General features: G+C 54.3%; 1 protein-coding gene across 2 annotated transcripts; it reads right to left on the bottom strand.

Moving 5' to 3' along the window:
* Positions 1 to 209: 209 nt before the first annotated feature.
* Positions 210 to 24,432, bottom strand: IGFBP2 (insulin like growth factor binding protein 2). 2 transcript variants are annotated; one of them, XM_027591142.2, is made up of 4 exons: positions 23,832 to 24,432; positions 3,020 to 3,249; positions 2,125 to 2,265; positions 210 to 710 (listed from the first exon to the last, which is right to left on the bottom strand). In XM_027591142.2, the coding sequence occupies exons 1-4, from the start codon at positions 24,283 to 24,285 to the stop codon at positions 546 to 548; spliced, it is 990 nt and encodes a 329-aa protein (XP_027446943.2). In that variant the 5' UTR covers positions 24,286 to 24,432; the 3' UTR covers positions 210 to 545. The 2 variants fall into 2 exon arrangements, with proteins under 2 accessions (XP_027446943.2, XP_027446945.1); XM_027591144.1 differs by lacking the exon at positions 23,832 to 24,432 and adding an exon at positions 19,169 to 19,223.
* Positions 24,433 to 25,232: the final 800 nt, after the last annotated feature.

The raw sequence follows: 25,232 nt of genomic DNA, 5'->3' as shown, positions 1-25,232 counted from the left end.
TTTAAGTTTCCCTAGGCCAAGGCCACTTGAGGGAGGACATTCCCCTTCCTCCTGACCCATCCTTCTCATTCCCAACCCAACCAAAGCCATGCCTGCCCCTTCCCAGGCCCTGTTCCCCGGAGTCGGGGACAGAGCTGAACAGACGAGACAGGCAGGCCCCGGATCTCTTTCCCAGGGAAGCCCCAAAGACTCAGGCAAAAGACACACGGTTTATTTTTCCTTCCTTTAATCTTAAGCAAAAGAAACACGGGGGTTCAAAAATAAAAATTTCTTTTTCCCCCCTCCCAAGCCTTTCCCCCAGCTCCACCCCTGCAAGCACCCTTCCTCCCCAGCTGGGACAGGAGAAGGCGAGGGTGCAGGCAGCTCCCGCTGGGGAGGGGGAAGGCGGGGGTGTGCCGAGCTCGGTGCTGGTCTCTTTCCAAATATAAATACACGTGTCAACACTCCTGGAAAACCCTCCCCACCCACCACGCAAGGCTCTCCTCTCTGCCAGTGTTTGCAGAGGGGGTGGGGGCGGGGGGTGCCCGGCACCGGCCGGCTGGGGGTTACTGCATCCGCTGGCTGTGCACCCCACGGGCCTCCTGCTGCTCGTTGTAGAAGAGATGACACTCGGGGTCCCCCCGGATGGTGGGGGCTCCCTGGATCAGCTTCCCAGTGTTGGGGTTCACACACCAGCACTCCCCACGCTGCCCGTTCAGAGACATCTTGCACTGAGGAGAGAAGAGAAGGACGTGGAGGACAGCCCTGAAGCCAGCGCCTCTCCTTCCCTTCACTCAGCCCGAGGTTTGCTGAACAGCTCCAGGGCGTGCAAACTAGCCCTGCAGGGCGGTGCTGCGAAACCCTGACCGAAATCCTGACCATGCACCAGGGATCTCGCTAAAATGCAGATTCCCCTTCAGTAGGTCTGGAGCAGGGCTGAAACCACTGAGGAAACAAGCTCCCACGTGACGCAGGTGCTCCTGGCCCACGGACCACGTTAGCTAGGTGTTGGGGGATGCCCCGAGTTGAAAAGACTCCATGCCCGCCCGCAGGGAGGTCTCACCCACTGCGGGACCCAGCAGACCGGGGTTTAGTTATAGTGTGAAGTGAAAACTGCATGTAATGGTAGAAGTCAACACCAGCACGGGCCCTAGTGTGGGCCCTGCACTGTGGGAGTCATCTACACGCTGCTCACTTACAGTCTCTAGCTCTCATTTTTTAAGTTTATTTATGTATTTATTTAAGTAAGCTCTATGCCCAACATGGGGCTCGAACTCACAGCCCTGAGATCAAGAGTAGCATGCTCTTCCGACTGAGCCAGCTGGCATCCCCTACCGTTTTTATCTAGCATACACGTTCATTTAATCCGCACAACCGCCTTGTGGATCAGGTACCATGATTTCAGCACTTTACAGAGGATCAGAAGGAAGCACAGATGGGTTAAGTAACTTGCCCAATGTCACACAGCTAGCTGAGATGCAGAACCCAGCCAATTCCTGTCCCAGGGTCCCTGCTCTTCCCCATAAACTAATTAATGACCATGGAAAATCCCTCTAGCGACCAGGAAGGGACAGGGCACAGCCTGTTCTTCATTAGCAGAGACCACTACTTCTTCTTTTGAGCTCCAAATGCAGTAGTTGGCTTACACTTAGAGGGCACGTGTACACACGGCTTTGAACTAGACTGATATTTCGAGGGGCAAGATGCCTGCCTGGGCTGAGGGAGGTAGGGAAGTGAGACCCCTCCGCCCCGGGGGGGTCAGCAGAGGCAACATGTCAGTGGTTTAAATCAGTGATTCGGGAAGTGTGCTCCACGGATCATCAGCAATCCCTGGGAGTTTGTTAGAAACGCAAACTCTTGGTTCTGGAATGGTAAGGCCCAGGAGTCCCTGCCGGGCGATTCTAATGCTCAATAAAACAGTAAGAAGCATCGCTTCTCCCAGGGGCTCCCGCCCAAGCTAGACACCAAGGGCTGATGGCAGACAGCCCAGGAAGTAGAGTCAGCCTCCGACAGGCCTGGTAGCTGGTATCCCCACGCCCCGCTCAGCTCTCAGACCCCAGGGGATGATGGGGGGCGGGGGTGCAGGAGCAAGGTACAGCCGGGGCTCAGGCCCCGGGGCCCGGGGCCAAGGATCTCCTCCCTCACCTGTTTGAGGTTATACAGGCCATGCTTGTCACAGTTGGGGATGTGTAAGGAGTAGAGGTGCTCCAGAGGGCCCCGCTCATCTGGAAGGTGCATGGTGGAGATCCGCTCCAGGACTTGGTCCAACTCCTGCTGGCAGGGGGTCTGTGGGCGCAGACAGGGACAGACGGGCAAAGACAATGCTCAGAGGGAGACTGCGCTCACGGAACACTGGCCCTGGGTACCACCTCAGAAAGCAGCTCATGCGCAGGGAAGAGATGTTCCCACGGCCACACAGCTAGCTGGTGGAACCAGGGACTCCCGACAGTGCTAACATGTCATCGTGCTACACCCCAGCCCCTAAAGAAAGCCACATGGATGGGCATTTTCACCCGTCTTTCATTCTGTGTTAATGGCTTTCGGGGGCCAAAATGGGATCTACTTGGAAAGGTGAATTCAAGTGGCGGTCTCTGGAGGATCTCTACCCCGACCCAGTGGGCCAACCTCCATTCCTTTCCATCAGCCCAACCAGGACCAAGACCCAAGACAACAGAGCTGAGCTGGGGGAGGGGGGGGGTGGCAGCCGAGTGAGAGGAACACATCCCAGCAAGCTTGAGCAAATTCAAGTGGGTCCACATCCATCTCTAGCATCCGTCTCCTTGCCTATGTCCTGAAGCCAAGCAGAAACGTGGAGGTGTCAGAAGGACGGGACTTCAAGAACCCAGATACCCAGTCTCTTTCACAGCCAAAGATACTGAGGGCCCCGAAAGAGACCCTGATGAGCCTGAAGGTCCCTGAACATGCCAGTGGCAGAACCAGAAAGGAAAGTGCTTTGCCTACAGTAGGACACGGATGGTACTGGGTGCCCTCCCCCACCGAGAGACCTCCCACCCCTTCGAGCAGACCCGGCCCCTCTGACCCTGGCAGGTGGTGGCCGCAGCTTCTTGGGCTCATCCAGACCAAGGTGATGCTTGCCCCCCTTGCCCATCTGCCGGTGCTGCTCGGTGACCTTCTCCCGGAACACCGCCAACTCCTTCATGCCTGACTTGAGGGGCTTCCGGCCAGCGCCACCTCCACCGCCCAAGAGGTTCACGGTCCCATCCACGTGGTTCTCAACCAGGCCTCCTTCAGAGGGCTCGTCGCCGTTGTCTGCAGAGAAAGGAAGGGAAGGAGAACTCTAGGTGCTGTTTCCAGAGCGGTGGGGCCCCCAGGGACGGTCCGAAGCCCTGAAGATGGAGATGACGGATACCCACGCAATGGTGCTAAGCAATTTACAGAGACTACCAATTTCAGTTTTGCGGCAACCCATGGGTGGGGTGCTACCCCAACTTTGACAGATGCGCAAGTCAGGGCACACTGAGACGGAGACCACAAATCTGGCATGGGAACACGGGCCCTCTGACTCCAGCAAAACTCCTAGGAGGTCTAGTGGGTTCTGCCTCCATCCGGAGCGGTGCCGAGGAGCACGGAAGGAGGAACGTGTCTGCAAAGTTCTCACCACGGAATGGGCTTAAGTCCTTCTGGAGCCATCATTCTCCCCTAGAAAGACCTCCCAGCTTCACCCGCCAGAACCTCCAGGTGAAGGTCTTCATCATCTGTGGCCTAAAATGGCACAGATTGGGTCCGTTTTTTTAAAACTACTGCCAGAGATCCCCGAGCCAGGCCACGTCTGGTGAGGGAGTGAGAAGGGGGGAGAGCCACCACCAGAACCTGCAGTTTCTGACACCCCTGCTATTACTCTTCATCTACCCACCGGCCCCCTCCTCGTATGCCCTAATGACTCAGGCCTAAAGCCACTCCAGGACTGCCCCCAGCGGCCCTGACTCATTCCATGTCTGTCCACGCAGGCCACCACCAGCCACATTCCAGAGTGCCCCGAGAACAGGAACTGGCTGGACTCTGTACTTTCCGCTTACCGCAAAGCAAAGAGCCTCTCCCAGATGCTTGTCCAAGGAGCACCTGTTAAGTCTCTTTCAACCTTCCTAAACCACCAGTCCCTCAACAACAGGGAGAGGCTTCTGCTGAGTGCACAGCTCAGGTGGAGGGGGCCAGCAGAGCAGCCCCCAGCTACCACGGGCTCACGCTGGTTCAGGTAGGTCCAGCCAGGTAAGCCCCGCAGAACAGAAGGGTGTGGAAGAGTCGTAACCAGGGAGACAAGTCTTCACGGGCTCTAGGAGGGCCGGGACTCAAATAGCCCCTGTGGACACAGCAGAGCCAACAGGGCCTCGGACCATGGCACCTGGAAGCCACTTCCCTGCAGGTGCCAACAAGACCTAGAGGTGCGGAGGGTGTGTCTCTAAACAAATTTTGCACGTTTTCTCTTCCCTTTTGTGTGCTTTCAAACACTTACAGTCTCGATAACCTAACTGAATGGCTCTTACAATATTTCTACACAAGGGTTTCAGGTGAGGCACTTAGGACCCAGTGGTCTCCTCCGAGTTCGGGCACAGCATGGTGCACTCAGATGGCCACTATCCTGGGCAGTGTTTCACGGTAGAAAGAGCTGACCTGTAAAAGGGGGGCTATGATGCCCGCTCTGGGTTGTCGCAAGCTGTGGCGTTCATGGACTCCCTCGCCGACTACGGGATGGGGACACTCTTGCACGCCCTGGGGAACTGACATGTGCTTTCACAGGGCATGCTCCAGAAGACCCAGGCGGAGTCTGGCCACCTGACCCCTGGGGCCAGTCCTCACCAGCTGCCGCTGCATTCCTTTAGAAAGCCAGCATGTGATCTCCAGACTAGTGAGCCCTGGTTGGTAAGACATGCTCGGGTTAAACGCCAGCTCCCCGACTTTTTATACCAGCTGTCTTTGTCGAGCACATACAACGTGTCCGTGTTTCCATTCCATTATCTGAACTGTTAGATACAGGACGGCTGAGAGTATGTTACATGTAAAGCAGTTAAGACAAGGCCTGGAACACAGAAACCCTGTGTCCTGTTGGTGATAGTACTTTGATGATGACGAAGATGGCAACTGCCTCAGTTATCCCTTATCTGCTCCCTCGACAATGCGGAACCCGACCAAGAACCAGGAAGCAGAGGAAGAGAAGCTTCTGAGCATCAAAACAGCGGTCACTACATCTATGCGTCGTCAAGTTCAAGTGCTTTCCTCACAAGGTGCGGGGACACTCAGCCCAGGAAGAACACTGCCAGTTCACAGGAGCACGGCTCCAGCAAGCCTGGTCTCTGGATGTCTGGTTTCCAAGGCCACCACAGAATAAAATCAACAAAAGTAAAAGGAGAGAGGAGGAAGGCTTGTGGACAGTGGCGAGAAGTATCAAATGGCAGGGAGGAAAGAGGACACTAAAACAAACAAACAAACAAACAAACATAGGAACTTCGGGGATATTTAGCGCATCATAAACAGCTCTACACCCGATGACCCCTGAGGACTTCCATATCATGTAGCCCAAGACAAAAGTTGTGTGGATAATGACGATGACCTTGGGATGTCCAGAAAGGGGAGAGGGTTAACATGTCAAGTATTCAGCATTTAAAAAAAAAAAAAAAAAGACTTCAATCCAAAATTGTTAAACTTTAGAAAAATAAAAATTGAAATATTTAAATGAGTAAGCCCTCTGAAACCTGGAAAATTCTCTCTAGAATGGCTATTTCTCCAGGGGCTCTGGGTAGCCTGGATTTTACCATAAACAAACCAACCACAGATTAAATCCTGTTCCAGAAGCCCCAGCACCACCTGCAGGGGATGGCCTATTTGAAGCATCTGCCACCAAGCTGGATGGGAGTTCTGTCCCCCCATGTTCGATTAGACCCATCCACCCACCCCAAACTTTCATCAAGCACCCTGTCTCCCGACTTGAGCACTACGGACACTGGGACCAGAGGATTCTTCACTGGGGAGCTGTCCTTTGCATTGCAGGATGCCAAGCAGAATCCTGGGTCTCCACCCACCAGAGGCCAGGAGCCCTCCTGAAGTTGTGACAACCAAAGATACAGCCCCTGGGGGGTAAAAATGCCACCCCCCCCGAAAACCACCCTTCAGAAGTCAGGCTTTATCCAGAGGCCTGGAAGTTCCTCAGCCCTGTGCTGAAGACCCCAGACCCCGCATAAGGCAGATCTGAGCTCTACTATATTCGCCTCCCTCAGCTAAGACCCTCCACCGCAGTTCCATCCCCAGCACACCTCTGGGGCCCACGAGTCCACCTTCCAGCCGGGGGGGGGGGGGTGCGGGGGGCAGGAGGTCTTCCCTAGGCATCCAGAGGACTCCCAGGATGCTGTTCCCCCTTCCCTGAGCTCTCCCGGCACTCGGACCACTGGCAGGGGACAAAGCAGCATCCCCTGGCTGAGTCCCAGAGGTCAGCCCACCTTTAGCGCTCAGAACAAGGTATCTGAAAACACGTGAACGAGATGCACCCGGGTAAATCCACATCAGGCCTGCAGGCTCTAGGCAGGGCTGGCTTGTCATTAGGCATAGCGCCCACGGGCCTGGGGAATGTGGGGGTCTATTTTAAAATCAAAAGGAAGGGGCACCTGGGTGGTTCAGTCATTAAGCACCTGCCTTCGGCTCAGGTCATGATCCCAGGGTCCTAGGATCAAGCCCCACATCGGAGCGGGAAGCCTGCTTCTCCCTCTCCCACTCCCCCTGCTTGTGTTCCCTCTCTCGCTGTGTCTCTCTCTGTCAACTAAATAAAAATTTTTTTTTAAAAGTTAAAAATTAAAAAAAAAAATCAAAAGGAAAAATATGCTTTTAGGTAATTTTTTTAAAAAAAAGTCAATCTACGATATGGATACATGCACAGTTATAAAATGCAGTTATCAAATATGATTTAACATGTTTTCATAGAAGAAGGGCCACAAACGCCCAGGCGTCCAGGGTCCACAGTCTGAACACAGCCCTGCGCCAGGCCCCAGAAGATGGGGGCCCATGGGGCAGTCTGCTCCCAGGAGGACAGAGTTGGCTTCCTATCCTGAGATAGCCCCGATCTCTCTGAAGTCAAGGTCAGTTTGTCCGCCCTCACGGAGGCCACCTGGCTTCCAGGCTGGGTTCTGTCCCGTTCCGTTATTGATCCCAACACTGCCAATGAACATGCCAATAAGATGAAGAAATCCATGGGTCCGGTTTGCTGACGCACATGCTGACGCTCCACACCTTGAGGTCCAAGCCCAGGGAAGGGCCTGAGACAGCTGCCTGGGTAGAGATCAGACAAGCTTGCAGACTGAGAAAAGCCTTGATTGCTTGACTCTTCTATTCCCAGCCAGAGAGGCTCAAGAATTCAGGCTCCAATGTCTAATCGCCTGAATCCCAGGTGTCCACTCAGCTGTGCAGCCGCAGATACGTTACTTAAGCTGTGTCTCCACTGCTCATCTATAAATCACGGACAAACAGCACCCACTTCCAGGGGGCAGCCAGATTCCCAGAGATGCTGCACGCAGACACAGGGCCAGGCACAAGGAAGGAGCACACAGAGCCAGCTCTCACGGGCTCCCACTTCCCCCCACACTCGGAGGAAGTACCCACGCGGCAGCCCGACACTCAGGGGCACAAGGGCACCGCCATATTATTACCTAGTGCCTCCCATACATTCTCCTGTAGGTGACAGGAGCGGTACAAAGGAAAACATTCCAAATGAAGAACTCCAACTAGAGATGGAATTTGCCCTCAGAACAAAAATACCAAGTTGCCTGTTTTTTTCCTGCCCAAGAGTGAGGTTCAGAATATTTATTATGCAACCACTTATGTATGCAGCTCCGTGGGCCACAGGGCAAAGGTCAGTCTAAGAAATGGTTCTTAGCAGCCCAAATCTCATAACTAGAAAAGGCTTAGGGCTTAGAGATGACCTCCTGGGTCCCCAGAGATCTTCGCCTAAGGATTAGCTGTTCTCTACATAGCGCCCCAGGAAATGGTTCAACACTGAAGCACGGAGTTTGCTGACTATATATGGAAGGTAAAGCTTTTCCAAAGACAAGTGGGGGAGACCATAGAGGGCCTGGAGCGTGAGAACTCCCGTCCTGCGTCCTATGTATACTGCCACACCTCTCAACCTCATGCACCTGGAGGGGAGCTCAGCTGAGAAAGGCAAGGACGAGAGGCAAGGGACGAGTTGCCCCATTTTACAGACAGCAAACCCGAGGCCCAGAAGGACTACTACCCGGTCTAGAGGAGCACGTACCACCCCTGTGCCATCAACAGAGGTGCTTCACAATGGGCATGGGGTCCCGACGTTGTCCTCTGACCCAGCCTTACTAGGCGGCCCCGGAGGGCAGCTGGAAGCTACTGCTCCAGGAGAAAGAGCTTTGCACCTTCATTCTGCATTCCGGACTATGCGTTAATACCCTGGTTTTCAAATTTAATTTTGGCTTAGCCTTTTTTTCCCTGACATCATCTTGTTGGATCGTAGCACCGACGACCTGACTCAGTGCATGAAAACCCTTGTGTTCGACGGATTCTTACTCTTGTGAAACCACATTTCCTCCTAGTGCAATGCTCTGACCTCTGTGCTCCAATGGACAGTCGGTGATTCCTGATCCACGGAAAACCTTAAAGTCTTCTTAGGAAAATAAGTCCCCCAAATCTAAAAGCAACCCCTTACTCCTTCTTGCTTAGAGTGTGACTGAGGCTCTGTCCTTATGCAGGCCTGGCAAGAAAAGGGAACTTTCCCCCAGAACATGCCACATCTTCCTAGCAGATGACTATGCCCCCCTGCTTTCTTCTTGTCTTTATTCTGAAGAAAACCTAGCCATTTCCCACCTTCTCCTTAGCCTACTTCCTGACAATCTGGAAATCTAAGAGCTGGGAGCCCCACAGAAAGAATCTACTCTGACCCCGAATCTGTCATTCCCTCCTGTGGATTCACCTCCTTCCACAGGTACCGGCGTTCCAGACCCTGTGAGAATGGGATTCCCTTCCGAGCAATGGGCCAGCAGGAGGCTGGCCGCCTGCCCGGTTCCACTCTCGCTGGGCACAGAACTCACGTGGCTCCTGCTTTGTTGGTTTCTCCCCAAGTGCACTTAATCTTGACACATGTTGGGCAAAAGAATTAATGCTAACTCCCATCTTCCTCTTCCCTCTTGGACAACTTCTCCGTTAACATCCATATGGCAGTGGACAATTCATTAACAAAGCCAAACGGGCAAAGAACTCCAGGAGTCAAGAGGCCTCCCCGCATTGTTGCTTCTGCTTCACCCGTGACATTGGCCAAATCCTTTCACCTTTCTGAACTCTCACTTCTCCAGTGTGAAAAATGTGAATAATCATCCTACTCGAGCGAGGGCAACGACTTATCATTACCATTTGCCCAGTGTGGGCAAAAACCAAGCTCCGGAAGAAATGTGCAGACTGGTGATCTATTTCTTAAATTGGGTAAATGGAAGATACATGCACCAGGCAAGGGTGGATGAGACCCCATCTGTAGGACGGCCATACGCATAGGGGGAAAATGAGTTATGAGAAAGTTCTGCAATACCGTCTATCAGCATGTTCCTTCCAAAGCCTGATGTTGTTGATCGTATAAATTCTGGATGTTGTAAACATCACAGGTCTCTGCCGTCTGATGGAAGTCCTTGGGTAAGCGTGGATTTGCCTAAATTACTTTAACTTCACAGAATTTATGGGAAGGAAGGAGAGGAAGGGAAGGAGGGAGAGAGGGAGGGAGGGGAAGGGGCTCATAACGACCACGCATGCACAGGGGAGAGAAGGCTTGTCAGTACTCACCAACACGCAAGGGACCCAGCTTTCGTTGAAGAGAATTTGAAGCCAATGCCTTTGGATGGCTGACTGTGGCCCCCCATGCGCAGTAACACAGGCCACCGAGGCTGGGGTGGATAATTCAGGCCACGTGGGAAGTGGGGGGAGGGAGGCAGGCAGCATTTAACAGTGGGTGGGGAAGCAAGGGGAGCTTCTTTGGTATTTTTCTGCTGAGGTCCTTTGTCTCTCTGGGTAAGTGGCCTTGTTTATGTGTCTCCCTCCACCCTTTCTTCTAAAGGTCAGAGGCGGCAGGCCACACCGGCCTCTCACGGGGGAATTCTGAAGAGTGCGCACATGGACGTCTGCTGTGGTGGAGGCTGGCACCCAGGGCACATTCCAGCTCCGGGAATGACGTTCTCCTGGTCAGCCCATCTACCCCCTGCTGACACCCAGCTCCCTTCCAAGCTCCCTTCCCATTCTCTCCCACCCTCGGAGGCCCTGCTCCGTGCACAGCGCCAGCAAAACAAACCTGATGGCTCTCAGATGCCACCACGTTCGGCGAGAAACCCTCTTGGCAACAGACCAGGAGCCCCTCAGCGTGGCTTTCGCACAAAAGGAATCCCCTTGTTGTAGGAAATAGCTGTGAGCAGCCTCTTCAGATGTTCCCAATCCAGGCGTCATCCAGGCTGTGTCCCACAGGGGCAGGCACTGGTCACTCTCACCTAGGCATTGTCATCCTGCACTTGGAACAGTGGCAGGCCTAGCGCCCAGTGAGCCGTGGCTGAGCCCTGAAACTCCGGGGAGGGGAATGGCCAGTGGCCACGCTCACGCAGGGAAGGAATGGATGCCACTAGAGATGATGCACGAGAGCAGGGCATTGAGCCCACTGCTGGCCAAGCCACCCTGAACTCTTTCTGGGTTCCCTTCAGAAGGCCAGCTCTTGGGTTCAAAACTTTGGCCAACTAGTTCTAGCCCAGCAGGAAGAAAAGTGCTGGTCTGAAAGCCAGGGTGGGGTGTGTGTGTGCAAGGTTCTGATCCCGATGCTAGCACCCTGCCCAGGATTCTGAGTGATGCCCAACAGGGGTTTAAGACGTGTAGGCTTCAATATATGGGGGCACCTGGCAGGTTCAGTTTACTAGAGCACGTGAGTCCCGATCTCTGAGGCATGAGTTCAAGCCCCACGCTGGATGCAGAGATTACTTATTAAAAAAAAAAAAAAAAAAAAAGCTTGCATGGTCAAGATGTGTAGGGTTCAACATGCTCATCTATAAATTCAGGCAGTTACATTAGGGGAACGGTGCCCTGTCATGACTATTTATCAGAAATCATCTGAAGATCTTGGTCCTGGACTCCAGCCCCCTGGGGTTCACAGCAAGCCTGGGCAAAGGTCAAGGACTCTGGATTTTTAACAACCCCCTCCAAGCTCTAGCATTTCCGAGACCCCATTCCTCTGCGTTTCTCACTCTCCTGCCTCAGTTTGCTGAGGAACTTCCTGGTGATGGGAGAAAGATGACCCTTCTTTTCAAGAGATAGGACGTCACATACACACTCTGGGAAGATACAGCCTCGAGAGCTCTTTCCATCCGTAGACTCATGGGTTCATAAACAGACACATATGCATGCTTGGATGCACACAGGGGGCGCTTTCTTGGCCAGGCATCATGGAGATTTCTGGAGCATGCCTTCACGACGCCGTCTCCTCTCGGGCTCCCCCTGAGTGAGCAGAAAGCACAGCCTCTACAGAGCTTCCCTGCCTGTGTGCTCTCTAATGGGCTGCTTTATAAACACCAGGGTCATTCCTGGAATCACAAAGACCTGGGGCGGGTCAGCGCTGAGGCACACCGTTTGAGAAAACAAAAACAGGCTCAAATTCAGCCAAGGTCCCCTGGGACTCTGTGAGCCAGGCTGTCCTTGAAGAGCCAGAGAAATTGAAAGCAAGAGGGCAAACAGCACTATCAGCTTTCACCCCTTTCCACGGGTCCCAAACGTGTCTCCTCTGGCTCAACTAAAGCCGTCCAAGAACCTGGCAAGGTGACCTAGCCGCGGAAAGCCCAAGGGAGTAGAGTGTGTGCTTCGGTGCAAAGTCGGGGCAGGAGCTACAGGAACAGGAAGAATGTGCCTGACCCAGCAACTCTACATCTTCCCGACATGTGCACAATGTGCGTTACAGCATTACTGCAATGGCAAAACACAACCGGCAACCCGACCCAGAAGCCTTTCAGCAGGTGAACAGAGAAATAAATTCAGTAGGGTCAATACAGTGGAATAATACACAGCAGTTGACAAGAATTGCTCAGACCTGTGATCACTCCTGTGATCTATCCAACATGAACAGATCTCCAGACCTAATATCGACAGAGGGAAAAAGTTGCAGAAATGAGACCTTTTTGCACATGTAACTTAGTTTCAGAGAACAACTCTAGATGTTGGCCATCTATTGACAAATCTGTTTGGCCAAGGAACAGAAACACGAAGAAATGCATGCTGGTGGCTGCCTCTGGGGACAAGGGACAGCAACAAGAGGCTGGTAGGGAAGGCCATCGGGAAACATTTTTTTAAAGAGACGTGAAGCTGGAACGCCTGAGTGGTTCAGTCGGTTAAAGAGACGTGAAGCCAACAGGACAAAATGTCCACCACTCCCAGTTCTGGGGGGCAGACTGGTGTTATTGCATGATTCCTATTACTTGTCTGCATTTTTACCATTTTATTTTTTTAAAGATTTTATTTTTAAGTAATCCGAAACTCTATAGCCAACGTGGGGCTCGAACCCACAACCCAGGGATCAAGAGCTGCACGATCCACTGAGCCAGCAGGCACACTGCAACCATTTTCTTTTAAAAGTCACTTCCCTCATCACACTCACTCCTCCCTCTCCTTGCCAAGTAGGGGTATCAGTAAACTTGGGGTGCCTCTGAAAGCCCAGTGGGGTGCAAGAGGGCCGAACATGAGGGACATGGCCAACTTCACTGGCACTCTGAGGCCAGCGTGGTGTCACCAGGGTCACCTGCCTGCCAGAAACTGACCCTGGGCTCCTGGCCAGGTCTCTGTGGCATGAAGAACTGGGCAATGAGTCAGAGCAAAGACCCAAAAGAGAAGGGAAGACAGTCACAGGGTCAAAGAGAGGACAACGAAGAAATCAAGATGGTGCAGGTCTGAGAATGGAAAGCCAAGGGGACGAGCTTATCCTGGCACCGCCTGCAGGGCACTGGGGGTGCCCACAGGTGCGGCATGGTGCAGGTGCCCAAGGGCCAGTCATGCCCAGTGGAAGAGAGGCACCTGTTCCAGGTCCTTGAGGCCCAGAGAGGTAAGAGCCTTAAACTGAAACAGGAGCGATCCAGGGTAGAAGCCACCCAAGAGTTCCACGGGAAGGACTAAACCAGGTAACATATTGCAGATGGGAAAGAACTGCAGACTTGGTCCAGTAGAGTTTAGGAGGAACCTTTCAAGGAGGAAGGACAATATGGCTTCCAAGTGTCCAAAGGCCACTGGACCGAGACTATGAAGGCATCCCTGGGCAAAGCACTCTTTTATTTGACTCAGCTTCCCTCACAGCTCCCTAACCAGAGTGCACTGGCAAAAAGCCTGGGTCCCTGCTTTCTCTTCTTCCTCCAAAGGATGGAGCTTCTTGAAGATGCAAATTTGGCCTTCACTTCCACAGCGCTTTAAAGAAAAGTATGAAAAAATGAAAGGAGGGCAGGAAGGACATTTGGTGCGCTCCATTTGCTTTTCTGGAAGAACGAGATGGTGCCTTCTTCTTCTGAGTCGGAAGGAGATACCCGTCAAACCTGATTCTCTTCCTTCTGTGACTCTATTCACCAGCAAGGGCTCTCATTATTTCACCTTGAGAACTTCCCAAAAGCCTTGGTCAAAAGGCTAAAAGAACTGCCCCGTTTACTTGCATTAAATGTATATACACCTCTACTGATTTAGTTTCTTCATAGTTAATATTCAATTTTTTAAAATGCTTCTCTTGGGGCATCTGGTAAATGGCTCAGCCGGTGAAGTGCACTACTCTTAATCTTGGAGTCATGAGTTCGAGCTCCACGTTGGGTACAGAGATGACTTAAAAGAATAAAATAAAATCTTAAAAAAAATTGTTTTAAATAAAATGAAATGCTTCTCTAGCTCCCCTCCAGGATGAAAAAGCATGGTTACCAGTAGTAGGACAACTACGTCTTTACATTCTCGCACCCTGCACGCGGTATGCGCTCAATCTGTGTGTAAACATCAGGACAGCTGACTCCCCGAAGACCATCTCACCGCTCTCCAGCCTGGAGTATCGTGTTGTATTTAAGTCTCACTTTTCTGGCCTCTCCCTCACCATCCAGGCCCCACAGCAGCGAGACCAGGAGTTTAAAAAAAAAAAAAGCAGTCAGCAAATGCAATAAGGAGGTGAAGAGAGAAAAGACGCTTCCCTCTCCTGGGACCCACATTCAAAACAACTGTCCCTACACTCCGTTCCGAGGCTATGACCCCACAGACCAACTCCCAGAGTGATAGAGACTGGGTCCTACCCACCCGTCTCCTCCCACCCTCCCCTTCCTTCCGCCCACCTCTTCTCCATCCCCAACTGTTCCCAGAGACTGCGGGCCTGACAAACTGAACCCAGAGGGTGCAAACAGAAACTAAAAACCTGTGAAGATGTCCAGGATTGCCTGCCACACTCTCAAAACCAGCACAAGAAGTGTCCTGAATATAAATAAGTGTCTTTAAATAGGTCACCGTGCTTTTCTTTTTCTTCAACTAAAAGTTCACTAATTGTGTCTGATAGAAGATGGCATCACATCTGGGTTCTTCCTTGGTTCTGCTCTCTTGGCTGGGAGGCAGCAAACAGAACCAGACACAACCCGCAGAGCTTCAAGGGAGAATCCTCACCTCTGGGGCATAAACGGGCCATGCTCTCAACCACTGGTAGAACCATGAGTGACTGTGGCATCAAAGGCCAGGACTGCCCACTGGAAAACCCTCTACCACTAACCCCATTTTGGACTTTCCAAAGTCAAGGGCTGCCATCCAAGGAAGCCACACCCCACAGAAGAAGCCATTCCTCTGAACTGGATCCTTCAGTCCCTGATCTTAATACACTTGGCAAATCAGAAAACACGGGCAAACAGGACTTCTTCTGTTCTGTGTGTTGAGGTTAGAGGAAGGAAGGAAGGAGAACCGATATGACATCATCTGATTATCAGAGTTTCTGTGCTAAGCGCTTTGTGTACAGAACTTTGTTTTATCATCAATCACATGAGGCTGATAATTTCTTATCTCCTCTCACCTTGACCATAAAAAAAAAAAAAGCCATAGTGTTCAAGGTCAACTGCACCAAGTCACGTCGTCAATGGCAAAGCCAACACAAATCCAGGTTGTTCGGCTTCATAACTCTTAACCAGCCAGGATGGTGTCTGGTCATTGGCATCATCTAGGGCAAGACTCAACTGGAAGCTTTTAACCCCAGGGCTTTATTCCTTCTGTTCCCTGTCACCTCGTCCCCTCATCATGGGACCTTGTCTTCCCTGGGAGGGAAGTTGCCAGTCAGATACCAGCCCACCCCACCCCGCCTGGAAAGCCTTTCTGATCCCGTACACCCATCCCAACCTGGCTCACCTTCCTCCTGACTGCCACACCTCCTGCCACTGTTGCTATAGAAACTACCCAGCCTTATCAGGCAGCTGCTGAGGCAGGGACCAGGGGACGGCCATTTTCATTTTATCTTGGCCTCAGGCACTTTAGAAAGCAACTGCACCATCCAGAGGCAACTTGGCACCTCCATCCAGAAGTCAAGACAATAGCCCCGAAAGAAACTTCCTGGGGAGCTGCATAAAGGAACATTTTTGAGAAGTTATGCCTTAATTACCAGCTCCTGGGGCAAAGGAGCTTTTCCAGCAGCAATATATAATTCGCAGCTGCTTTGCATGCGTGAGTCTGAGGGAATGGGGCCCTGGGCTGAGCATCTGGAGACCCAGACTCCACTCCGGTCTGTGCTTGCCTTGCTCGGCACTGGAACCGGAATGCAGACTCGATTTCTTCATCTGTCAAGTGGGGAGAATCCTGAGGCTAAAACAGAGCTGGAAAAAACAAAACCAAAAAAAAACCCTATGGGCACTTTGGTCAAAATAGATGATGTCTAGAAGAAAGCACTTTAATTACCATTATTTTGTCCTTTACCCCTTGGGGCAGACCCTTTGCTCACTGCAGCCCACAATCCAGCTCAGATCCCTCCAGCAAGAAGGCCCCACCTCCTTGACTCCTTTCAGGGGTTCAACACGCTAAGCCCCCCCGCCCCAGTCCCACCTCCCCAACTTGCTGAGGCCTTCCTGGGCTCTGAGGCCCTCCCTCCCTGGCTTCCCGCCTCCCAGGACTCAGCTCCTTGAATGAAACACAGGTTGACACACCTATACCCATCCACTAATTAGAAACCCCAGGCTCTGCTCCGCTCAGGCCAACTGAACGGGGGGCCCGTGGGCCAATTCTCCTGCCCTACAGCTGGAGGCCAGCCAGGCCCTGCCCCTTCTCCCCAATCTCCTCTCCTGCCCTGCCTCCCAACAGCCAGGAAGAGATGTGGGGCTGGCGGCCAGAAGGGGCCCCACAGGCTGCCAAGTGCCCCCTCCCCCCACTAAAAAAAAGAGGGGGAAGAGAAACAATTTCTGACTACAGTCGACTCTATTTCTTTCCGGGGGAGCCAGCTTTCTGAGCAAGGTCTCCCTCTGCGCCCTGACTGACACCCAGGAGCTGAGCCAGAGCAGATCTTCCCTGGCTTTGTTAAATAAAGGACAGGAGTGGCTGAGGAGGGGGAGGGGCATAGGGGGATGGTCCATTTTCCAGGAGGAAAAAAAAAAATCCACAGCCCAGACACTCTACTCATTGTGGAGGTGGAGGTGGGGGTGGGGGGCAGTTACCCTGCAACCTGAAAGCCAACAAGTTTCTCTGAACTGACTACCCCATCTGTAAAGTGGGCTTCTCTCCGTGCCCCCCTCCCCACAATCCTGTAGGCCCTCAGAGTCTAAGGAACTGGCCACCTCAGATTCCCAGTGGCAAATACTGTGCTTTGTCCCAACCGTCCTGGGTTTCACTACAAGACTCTGCTGACCCCTGAAGACTCAAGCATCCCCCTTCTCTGCTTCCTGGGGCCTCCCCTCCAGCAGAGGCTCCAGAACACAGTCGTTATCATTATGCCCAGACCAGGGGTCACTCAGACGGCTTTCTGGGACCAGAGGTGGAATCAGACATTAGGGAAGAAGCTCAGTGCCCAGAAGACTCTCTCCCCAACACCCCCCCACCCAGCCCTCCTGTGGAGAACCCACCAACCCCTTCGAAACGAAAGGCTGCTCCCCAACTCAGGAGTGCGGTCCACTCTGCAGATGGCGTAGTAAGGGCACGTCACTTTTTGGATAGAACGTCCAATGTCTTTGCCAGGATCACGTTCAACTTTCTGGCACCCGAGGCTCAGACAGGATAGATGTGAAAGCCCATTTTCCTGGAGCAGGAAACGGGTGCCACGGGGCCTTCCCTGGCTCGGACAAGGACTGCACCACTGCGCACTCTGGTCCCTGCTCCAGGTACTAGGTGTGCTAAGACCAGGCTGGCTCCTACCTGACCCTACTGTTCTGAAGCCTGGGTCCCAGCAGGGTTCCTGTAGAGGGCTGTCCCTGGAGGAAGGAGCTTCCCACCCCTGAACCGTGGCCTCAGGGATCCTCTGCTCCTCCGAATACCTGCAGTTGGACGGCTGGGTCCTAAAGGTTGGCTGGCCAGGTGAAGGTAGAACTCAGCCCTGTCGCCAGCTTATGAGCAGCAAGCCCGTGCCCGCACAAGTACCCAGTGACCCAACCCTGGGGCCACTTCTGTCAGCACAGTCCTTCCAGCCCCAACTGAGGCATTAAAGGGTGAGGCTCCCAGACCAAGAACGGTCAGCCCCAGACATCAGGGCATGGGCCCTAAAGAGCACTGCCTAACACATCCCTAAAACACGGAAGCCTGCTTACCTCAGACCACTTGTTTGACACAAATCCACTTATACCGTATTTAAAGTACAGTTGCCTTACCCTTTCTACAAACAGCTCAACCATGGTCCGTGCAAGTAGGGCCAGAGGTATGGCTATTTCCATCTTATAGGTGAAGAGATGAAAAGCAAGTGATTACACACACACACACAAAAAAACACCGAAGTGCTTAGCTTTGTATTATCTAGCTTTCAACACACACACACACACACACGCACACACACGTGCGGGCGCCACCCTATGGAGTTGGTGCTATCAATATTTGATTTACAGATAAGGAAACAGAGGCTTTCTGTTTCCTCTGTTTCCTCAAAGCCCAGTTACCAGCCACATGCTAGCCAACCACGGCAATCTCTTGCCGTGGTTGGCTAGCATGTGGCTGGTAACTGGGCTTTGAGTCACAGCAACTTCACACCACGATGGGGCCACGAAGCATCACGCTAAAGTCTCCGGGGAGACGCATGGCCTGCCCGACACAGCCCAGTGTGGCCTCCCAGTGTGCCAGACGCTTGCCAGCACCACAGCTGTCCTCAAACACACCCCACTGAAGAGAGACAGTCATCCCCATTCCACCAACAGGTAAACTGGTATTTGAGGAAGGCCCATGCACATCAGCACTCAGGTTCACCAAGTCAGACCTGCAATGGAACCCGGTCCCCACGATGGCACAGGCCAGGCTGCCACCCCCCAAGCTCTGTTCACCACCCCCGGGACCCTTTTGTCTCTCCCGACTGCTGCACACTGGTCACCTCCCTCTCTGAAGTCCCCAGACCTTGGGCCGCCCAGTGGAGTTGAGGGAATGCAAACAGGCAAACCTGGCCTGTACATGGCAGGTGTCCAGGAACAAACTTTCTGGCTGACAGGGTCAAAGGCTTTTGCCACCAACAGCTCCCCTCCCTTGCTTGACCATGGGGGTGGAGGGGAACAGAAGGAAGGTCAGCCTCTCGACTTATGATTTACCTGCTCAGGCATCCCCTAACTGAGCCTCGGAGTCCACACCTGCGAAATGGAGGTAAAAAGCTTCCCTCTCTCCCTCACAGAGCTCTTGGAAGACAGGAGACAAAGCAGGCTGGGAAGCCAGTTCATGACAGCACAAGGACGGATGGGAAGGCGACCGAGCCCCTGGCAGCTGCCTGCCACCTCAGCAAAATGCTGGCCAGAGACAGCAAGGAATAGAAAGGCCTAGAACATCTGCCAAGCAGAACACCAGCTCCCCTGGTGACTTAAAAGCATAACCTTGCTCCTCCCTGCCTCGGCTGCAGGGGAAGCAGCCCCAGCACAAAGCCCCTTGAGGATATGGCCACTTCCCCCCCCACCCCACCCCCACAAAGCCCAGTCCCTGTACTGCCACCAACCACCCTCCTCATTTCAGGGTTAGATTTGTTTCCAGCACTCCGATCCCCATCACCTACGTGGTCGCCACCTACCTGGACTCCTGTGGAAGGCTGGGGTAGATCTATCTTCCATGCCATTTCTCAAGCCTTAGCATCCAGCCAGGTGTCCAAGACCCAGCCATAGTGGGAGAGGCACAAGGGAGCCATGGGGGCCAGGGGACCGGGGGGGGGGGGGGATTAGGAAAGCAACGTGGAGAAAGCAGGGGAGGAAAGGGAGGCTGGGAACACTAAGAAGGGACAGATTGAAATGAAATGCAGTCGCTGGTGATGGAGGCTCTTCAAAAATAGTAAGAATAATAACCAAGCCCTTTTATTGGTGGTGGTGGTGGTGGTACCGTGTTGTAGTATGTGAGGAGGGTCAACAACAAAACCAAATGTGGGCATAGCCTGCGTATTTTCTGCTCCTCCTTCATTCCCTTCAGCAGCCCCTGCTGTGCCCCCCACCCACCACCCACCAGGTATTGTCGTCCTATTTTGCATTTCACTGGAACCAAGAATTTTTGGAACTTCCTCATATCAAAATTTAGCAACTGTGCATCCAGTTTTCTACGGCAGAGAATAGCTAATGTGAGATCCGACTAGAAGCTAACCTGATAAATGGGCTACAGTACCGGGATTCTCTCCAAGTAAGCCCTTGAATGCCGGACAATGGGGACCAAATATGCTCCTGCTCCCAAGTAACCTGCAGGCATCTTTCTAGGACTTACTGCCATGGAGTTCCCTAACCCAAAGGAATGATTGGCCTGAAAATTTTAGTTTAAAGCTCAGTGCTAAGGTAAGCTAAATCTTTGAACCATCTAAGCTTCCTTCTTCCCTCTGCCTGCCAGGAAACTCAACAGTCCAACTGGGCCAAGAACCATTGCATCAGTAGACCCTCGCCGGTGGTCACGAACACACAGATTCTTCTTTCCCCCAGACACCATCACCTATGCTAATTCAGAGATTCCTTAGTCCTGGTTTTTTTGTTGTTGTTTTTAATATAAGGTCCTTTGACCTTGTTACACAGGATTTTTTTTCTCTCAAAGCTTCTTCAAATACCTTGTCAGAGGAATGGATGGGATCTATTACCGCACAAAGGGAACTATCACAGGGAACAATGTGGACATAAGGGCAGGTGAGTAAGGAGATGGCAGGCAAAAAACCTTGATTCTGCGGCTTCCTCAAATTCCAGCCCTCCAAGCACAATGGCAGATGGAGGAGGCAGCCCGCCCAACACTGCCTGCCAGGCTGGTTCTGACCTGGAGAGCCACAGCCTCCAGACCAGACCTCCCTCCAAGGCCAGAGTGCACACAGGCGCACCCCGCTTGGTCTGGTGGCCCAGGAACGACACGTGTCCCTCCCGGAGACCTAGAAGCAGCTGCTCTCAGCTCCCCCATCTCCTCCTTCCAACGCACCGTGGTGACTCAGGCGGAGCAGCTTAGCAGAGCTAGTTCTGGGTGTTCTGTCCAGAAGGGGGGAGGGTGGCGGAAGGTAGTGGTGTTAGCAATCAGTGACAGTGGGTCCCACTCATTCCCCAAGTCTATTTTACGACTTTGAACTCAGTATGCAAATTTATGCAAGACAAGATGCAAAGCAGCGCTTTGAGCCAGAAGTCCCATTGCTTTTCTCCCCTTTTTTGAAGCTGCACTGAACCACTGTAAATCAGCGCTCGCCTCTGCCCCCCTTTCTGCTCCCCCAGCAACTGCAGATGCAAAGCCTCCTCAGACCCGCCCGCCTGCCCGCCTGCCTGCCCTGGGACTTTGAATGCCTGCACATTTCTATAGCACCTTTATATGTGCAGCCGGCCAGACGGCCACTTGGGCGGCTCCGCCCCTCGGCATAATCCCAGGCATTGTATGCGGCAGGGAAGGAGGCAGGGGAGATGCTGAGGGAGCCAGTCCGCCCCGCCGGCCCTGAATTCTGAAAGGGAGCCCACTTCCTCCTCTTACCCCGACATTTCTAGGCACTTCTGCCCACTCCACCAGCAAACACACCCACACACTGTTAAGATCCAGACCTCCCCAGATCTCAGGGCGCCCCCCCCTCCCATTTTTCTTCCAGGCTCACTCACCTACTCCAACCCATAGTCTGACTTCTGAGTTTCTCTGAACCAACCAGTCCCAACCCATCACCCCCAAGGGATGGAGGCTCAGCACCCGCAGATGTGCCCACCCCCACCCCCTGAATCCCAGCCGTCCCCAGGAAGTCAGCGACACAGCCCCTGAGTCCTGGGAACAAAGACAAAAGAGCTAACAGCAAAGCCGGAACTGCTGGGGTTTGCTGCCTCAAAATAAGAGGGTATGTTTAAAATTCTCAAAAGCAACCTGCTCAAAGAGGAATGCAGTCTGGGATGGGAGAGAGCTCATTCTTCAGAGAGGGGAGAAAAGGGGATGGGAGATGGAGGGGGGACGCCGCAGCTTTCAGTGCTCCTCTGGGTCACATTCTTGCACCACCCCCCAACCGGGACCCCAGGGCTCTCCAGGCAGCACCACATCCCTGCCCCATCCCAAGACCCTCTTCTGCACAGAAGCCTCAAAACTTGCCCCTCTCTTCCCTGCACCCCTGCCAGCCCAGGCTTCTCCCTGCAGTGCCCCCTCTCGCCCAGCCCTCCTCACACCTCTGGGTCACTTCTTTCCAGGGTGCCCACCCGGCTTCCACATCTAGCTCCCACCCCCCACCCCCAGTGTCCCCTCTTCCCAGGCTGGAGCACAAGAGAAAAATGCGGAAGGCGTCTGTCTGGGCATTGGGAGGAGAAGGCTGAGGAGGCAGCTGGGGCTAGCTGGCGGAAAGGAGTCCCATAACCAGGCAGAAAATCCAGAGTGACATTCTTCCCATGAACTCACCCCATTGTCCCTGGGCTCCCCTGACAACTCCCCCCTTCGGGTTCTAGGGAGGAAGTGAATGGGGAGAATCCCCCGCATCTGTTCTGGGGCTTGGAAGCAGGAGAGCTGGTTTTCAGGCTGCCAGTGAGAAGGATGAAGGGTGAGAAAAAGTACAAGGTTTAGGGAGGACCTGTACCACGCACTTTATTAAGACGGTCAAAATCCAAACGAGTCTATGAACTTGGAGGCCTCTGGAAAAGTTCACCCTGCTGAGGAAGATGTTTAGTTTGTCAGAGTTCAGCTCAAAAAGCATAGTACCTCCCTGGTGGGGGGGCTGGGGGGGGGGGCGCGAGGGGGTCACGGAGGAGGAAGGCAGGGCCAAGTCTTTTCCTTTTATTATTACTTTCTAAGAGAAGCAGGAGGGAAGGGTTAACTTGGAGGCAAGGCAGGCAGGGAGGGAAGCAAGCGGAGGGAGAAGAAAGGGGCTCAGGGTTTCTGCTAGCTCCCTCCGAGGAAGCCCTGTCTCCGCACTCAAGGTCAAAATGTGCCAGAGAAATAGAAGAAAGATTTCAACTCTGACCCCCAATTCCATTCCCAAGGAGAACAGGGAAAAAACAATAGTTGGGTAGAGGAAGGGGGGGCAGAGGGTCTTGTTGGCGGGGGACATTACTATGACCACAGAAGATTACAAGCAAGCAAGAACGTTTTCACTTATTCATTTTGTCGTTCTTTCTTTTTAAAGCTTGAAGAACTTGGTCAGACTCGCTTGCTTTTTTAAAACAACAGCGGCAGGCAGTGGACACATTTCCCAACTGTCTCCAAGAAGAAAGAAAATAATTAGTCTCCTCCAGACCACTGGGGCAAGAGGCTTTTGTAATTTTAAAAACAAAAACCAAAACCAAAGTGAGATTCTGACTGCCTGGTCGTGTCCCTCAGAAACCTTTGGGGGGGGGTAATGAGGATCGCTTACCAAGACTCGCAGGGCCCCCATTCCACCGGACAGGAAGAATCCCCCCGGCTTAGGACGGGGGTAACACCTCCCCGCGGTCAGAGCAGCCAGGTCCAGCTCCCAGGCATCGTCCTGCCTTCCGCCCTGGGGCCCAGATGCTCAAGTGAGCAGCACGGCCGCCCCCGCCCCGGGACTGCAGCCGGCGACCCGGCTTAAGTTACACGGACTCAACTGCTGGGCTGAGTCTCCCAGATGCCCCCTTTTATTGTTCCACCCAACAGAGAAGCACGGGCCTTCGCTCTCCACGGAACAGGAGCAGCGCCCGTTTGCATTTCTCCCCTAAGCAACCCACCCTGCAAAGTACCAAGTCCTTTCTTTCCACCTCACCATCCCAGACGGAAGGGTCCCTCGATGAGTTGCCGCCTTCTCCTAGCGCCCCGCTCTCACCAGACGTCCCCGAAGTCACTGGCACCCGCCAGCCTCCGCCCCCCAGCAGCGTCCTCCACCGGGACCTTTCCAGGAACCTTCGGTCGGCGGTCCCCGACTCAAGCTGTGCCCCGAATAAGCCTCAAGTTCTTACTCCCCCGGGTCTGGCCAACACCCTCCTCCCCAGGAAATCCCCCCTCCAAAACAGAAGTCGAGGTACGTTCCACCCGGGGAAGACTACGGTATCAGGGATGCCCTTCCTCTCTGCCCGTTTATCCCGACCGAACCGGTAGCAGGCAGGGTTCTCCCGCACGCTCTAACTCCAGCTCCCCTCCCCGGGCCTGACTTTAAGGTCCCCCTCCCACGCAGTCGCCCACACCCGGTCGAGGATTCCGCTGTCCCTCCGCTAAAGCGATCGCGGCGCTCCCGTCGCACGCCTCTCCCCCACGGAACGGCCCCCGGCCCGCGCGCTCCGCTGCCCTGCAAGTTTCTCCGAACTAGTTGGCCCAGTCCGCGTTACCTGCAACCTGCTCGGGGCTGGCGCCGTACTCGGCGTCGCGGCGCTTTTCGCAAGTGCCCTCGCCCAGGACCAGCGCCTGCAGGGGCAGCTCGGAGCCCGGGTGGGGGTAGCAGCGCAGCCCCTGGGCGCAGCGCGGGGTGTAGACGCCGCACGCCTCGCCCTCCAGCCGCGCGCACACGGAGCAGCAGCCGCAGCCCGGCTCGCGGACCAGCTCGGCGCAAGGCGCGCGGGCGTCGCCGGCCACCCCGGAGGCGGCGGCGGCGGCGGCGGCGGCGGGCGGCGCGGCCGGCGGGGGCCCGCAGGCGGCCAGGCGCTCGGGCGTGCAGGGCGGGCAGCGGAACAGCACCTCGGCGCGCACGCCGCGGCCGCCGCCGGCGCCCAGCAGCAGCGGCAGCAGCAGCAGCGAGGGCGGCAGGAGCAGCGGCAGCGCGGGGCCGCCCAGTCTCGGCAGCATGTTGGCGGTGGTGAGCGCGACGGCGGCGAGCGAGCGGGCAGGTGGCACGGCCCTGCGAGCGCGGGAGCCGCCTCCTCCGCTTCTTCCTCCTCCCCCGCAGCCGCAGCCGGGTCCTAAAGGGCCCTGCTTCTCCCCGCCCCCTGCCTTCTCCCCTCCCCCTTTTGGAGACCACCCCCTTCCCCCGACACTCCCGCGCGCCGGCCCGTGAGTGCGCGCACGCCTGCTCGCCCACCCCCCGCCCCCCTGCGCTTCCCGGGCTCTGTGGGTCCTCTGCACAGCCACCACCACCACCACCACCACCACCCCGCCCTCCTTCCCTCCACACCCTTCTACTCCGGGCTCCCTGACTCCCGGGGAATGCGAATAACTTGGGGGTTTGGATAGGGTCGGCGCGGGAGTGGAGAAAAGTGGGTGCTTTTGTCTCCTGTTTTCAGTTCAGTTCGGAAGGACTTAGTTTGCGTGCTTCCCTTGTGGCCGGCACTGGGCTAACTGCTGGGGCAACGCAAAGGACATAAGACATAGTCTTGACCTTCAAGTAGATTTCCATCCACTCCCACCATCTCCCTCCATCCTCAGGGTTCCACTCAGCGCCGACGTGTTGCTTGGGGCAATGACTCTGGTGTTCAGTGAGTTCGTCCGAAGAAGAAGCAGGTTCCCATCCACTAGACCAGCCTAGCCTGAACAGCCCCTCTTAGTGACCACTGCAGTTTCCCAACCCTGCCAACATCTGGTAACATATAATAACCAGAAATGCAATTTGTGGGCACTGAGAAACCGGCTCCCTTCCTCTCTGCCTGACCTTCCCCAAAGTAATCCCTTAGTTGACCCCTCTCCCTGATCTAGAGGCATTTGCTGTAGGAGAAATCCCCAAACACCCTGCTTCAGGGGTCTTGGAGAGGTCAGATCAGACTTCCAGGTGTGAGAGGAGGCCCCAGGGAAAGGGCATT

The sequence above is a fragment of the Zalophus californianus genome, chromosome 3 (assembly GCF_009762305.2).
Source record: "Zalophus californianus isolate mZalCal1 chromosome 3, mZalCal1.pri.v2, whole genome shotgun sequence".
NCBI classification, from domain to species: Eukaryota; Metazoa; Chordata; class Mammalia; order Carnivora; family Otariidae; genus Zalophus; species Zalophus californianus.
This window is presented reverse-complemented; position numbering and strand designations above follow the sequence as displayed.